The sequence below is a fragment of the Chiloscyllium plagiosum genome, chromosome 9 (assembly GCF_004010195.1).
Source record: "Chiloscyllium plagiosum isolate BGI_BamShark_2017 chromosome 9, ASM401019v2, whole genome shotgun sequence".
Taxonomy (NCBI): domain Eukaryota; kingdom Metazoa; phylum Chordata; class Chondrichthyes; order Orectolobiformes; family Hemiscylliidae; genus Chiloscyllium; species Chiloscyllium plagiosum.
Genome location: NC_057718.1, coordinates 82,362,014 through 82,365,015, shown reverse-complemented (window position 1 = coordinate 82,365,015; position 3,002 = coordinate 82,362,014). Strand labels below are relative to the sequence as shown.

At 38.0% G+C, this 3,002-nt stretch overlaps 1 protein-coding gene across 1 annotated transcript in view; it reads right to left on the bottom strand.

The window, feature by feature from the left end:
* Positions 1-329: 329 nt before the first annotated feature.
* Positions 330-3,002, bottom strand: part of snx5 (sorting nexin 5) — a 49,838-nt gene continuing 47,165 nt past the window's right edge. Inside the window, exon 14 of the mRNA XM_043696339.1 lies at positions 330-1,853. Coding sequence (XP_043552274.1) covers positions 1,803-1,853 — 51 coding nt within the window. The 3' untranslated portion in view covers positions 330-1,802. The remainder of the gene's footprint in view (positions 1,854-3,002) is intronic.

Sequence of the window (3,002 nt, the reverse complement as noted above, 5' to 3'; positions counted from 1 at the left end):
GAAACCTTAGGTAATCTTAGCTGTCCATTATACCAATTTTGGTGTTATTTGCAAACTTACAAACCATGTCTCCAATAAAATCATCACCCTCAAATAAGTTTGATGTCTCAAAGAAATACTATTAATTTGGAAAGGCAGGCAATGGACAAGGACAAGATCAACTCTCCGGGTGGTCTTGGTTTGTTGGTGAGGGGCAAGGGGCAGGGGTTGCAGGAATTTGGGTGCAATAGAAAAGCAAAGGCCAACTCAAGGAGATGGACAGGTGGCAGGTTAGAGGGACAGGTACCTCCCACAGCATGATAATTCAAGCCAAGTCATAACATTAATATGTTATTAGCATTTATTCATTTATGCACATACACGGACATCAAAAACAAAACCAGAGTGCACCTGAATGTAATAAAATCTCAATTTTTGTTTTCACATTGGACTTCCTCTGTTCTCCATTAATTATTAGGAATTGCAGACGAGGACACAGATCAATGTGAAACAACAAAACAAATCAAGAGCTTTAACAAAACGCTTCCATTTTCTTCTCCAATATAACTTTCAGGAATTATCTAAATCACGTCCTGCATTTGGCTTCTTCCTTTCATCACAGGATAAGACATAGGAAAGATAAGCTCTCTCAGCCCTTCATCATATTGCTTTAAAAGTGGAATTTCCTGAAGAGTGCATAGCTGATAAGTGGACAGACTTGACATGTCTGGCCTCGTATTCTCCCGATGGCTCAACCAGATTGTTAGGATGGAAAACCGAATTTCCGAATTTCACTTCATCTCCAAACCCAAACTGATAGGAAAGAAAAGCAAGAGTAACAAAGCACCACTTGCATTTCAAACTCTTTTGACAAAGTGATCCAAAATAGTAAGCCTTTAAAATGAGAACGTCAAACTGGAATTTTGACTGAGATTGGTATGAGGAGAGAATTAAAACATTCATTGGTAGAAGATAGGCACTCATTCCAAGTGTTCTGCAGTTTAAATCTTTCATATAAAATATTTAAGTACAAGGCTTTGCTTTTGCAGAGAGGATAAAGTGTGGGGGTGGGGTGGGGCACAATTAACTGTACAAGTGCCAGACAACTAGTACAATACTACAGAAATGCCTTCAGCATTATAGCTCTTTTGTTTTCTATTAGCATAACTGTTTAAATTTCAATCAATATTAAAAATTGAACCCAGGGACCAAAAGCATAACTATTTTTAACTCCAAGCTTAGTTTTCAGAAAATTAGAATAAATACAAAAAGGTTACTTTTGAAGGAAAGAGCTTTGGAGTAATGTAATGTTAAAATGGGAAGATTTTGGTCATTTAGCTGAAACCAGCAGTATTAATTTGGTCATTTGAACAGAATGAAATGGAAGATTTGTTAAAACTCCAAACATGATCTTAAAGCATTGGCTAAACAATCTGGGTGCAAGTACAAGTTGAATGACAATTATTGTCAATTATCTCTATTATACCTCACTTCTATGAAGTTGAAGCAATGTACAGGAATATGAACATACAAAATTTGGTCCAGCTTCAGTTTTGGAAGTCACTGTGAAGTTCTACAATCAGCAGGCACTTGTGGGGAACAATGTTTCCATTTTTTTTGAAAAAGGTATTACTTTGCACATTATTCAAGCTTTTAGGAGTTAAACAGCAGCAGAGATACAAGCCATAAAAGGACTATAGGAGCACGCACAGCCTATTCCATGCAGAAAGATGTGCAGTTATTTTAGGTTGCAAATTATAAATTTTCTCTTGTGGGTCAAAAGAGGTCATTGAGGATTCCTGACCTCATCCAGTCGAATGGCACTAATTACTCATCAACGCAGCCAGACAATTTTGTATCATCTGTACATTGGTCTAAAAGAAATAAAATTCACAAATTTAGGATGATTGCAGAATTTGTTGATCAAAGCTGTTTAAACTACTTTAGTTTTAAAAACAGATACAAACAGAGCACAAAAAAAAAATCATGCTAAAATTGTTTGGCACCACATTTCAAGGAAGGGTATCAAGACATTGTAAAGTGTGCACAGGACATTTACCATATTTGCCATTAGGAACTCTGTTAAACTAGAGAAGCTGGAATTGTTCTTCATGGAACACAGAAGGTGTAATAGTGGTGGTCAAACTTGAGGGGGTGTGGGTAGAGAGGAGAAACTGCTGCATGATCAAAGGACAAATTTACGGTAATTGATAAAATTATCAAAAGGGAATGATTTGGAGATGCCAGTGTTGGACTGGGGTGTCTATAGTTAAAAATCATACACCACCAGGTTACAATCCAACAGATTTACTTGGAAGCACCAGTTTTTGGAGCACTGCTCTTTCATCAGGTTGACGTTGTGTGATTTTTATCAAAGGGAACACAGTCATAAAATCATTATGGTACAGAATAAGGCTCAAATCATTGAGTCCACGACAAGGGCAATTTATGATCAAAATATGATGGCATGAAATGCACACCACTGCCACAAGGATCGGTGCTGGGTCCTCTACTTTTTGTCATTTACATAAATTATTTGGATGCGAGCATAAGAGGTTCAGTTCGTAAGTTTGCAGATGACACCAAAATTGGAGGTGTAGTGGACAGTGAAGAGGGTTACCTCACATTGTAATGGAGGATCTGGACCAGATGGACCAATGGGCTAAGTGGCAGATGGAGTTTAATTCAGATAAATGCGAGATGCTGCATTTTGGGAAAGCAAATCTTAGCAGGACTTATACACTTAATGGTAAGATCCTAGGGAACGTTGCTGACAAAGAGACCTTGGAGTGCAGGTTCATAGCTCCTTGAAAGTGGAGTCGCAGGTAGATAGGATAGTGAAGGCGGTGTTTGGTATCCTTTCCTTTATTGGTCAGAGTATTGAGTACACAAGTTGGGAGGTCATGTTGCGGCTGTACAGGACATAAGTTAGGCTACTGTTGGAATATTGCGTGCAATTCTGGTCTTCTTCCTATTGGAAGGATGTTGTGAAACTTGAAAGGGTTCGGAAAAGATTTACAAGG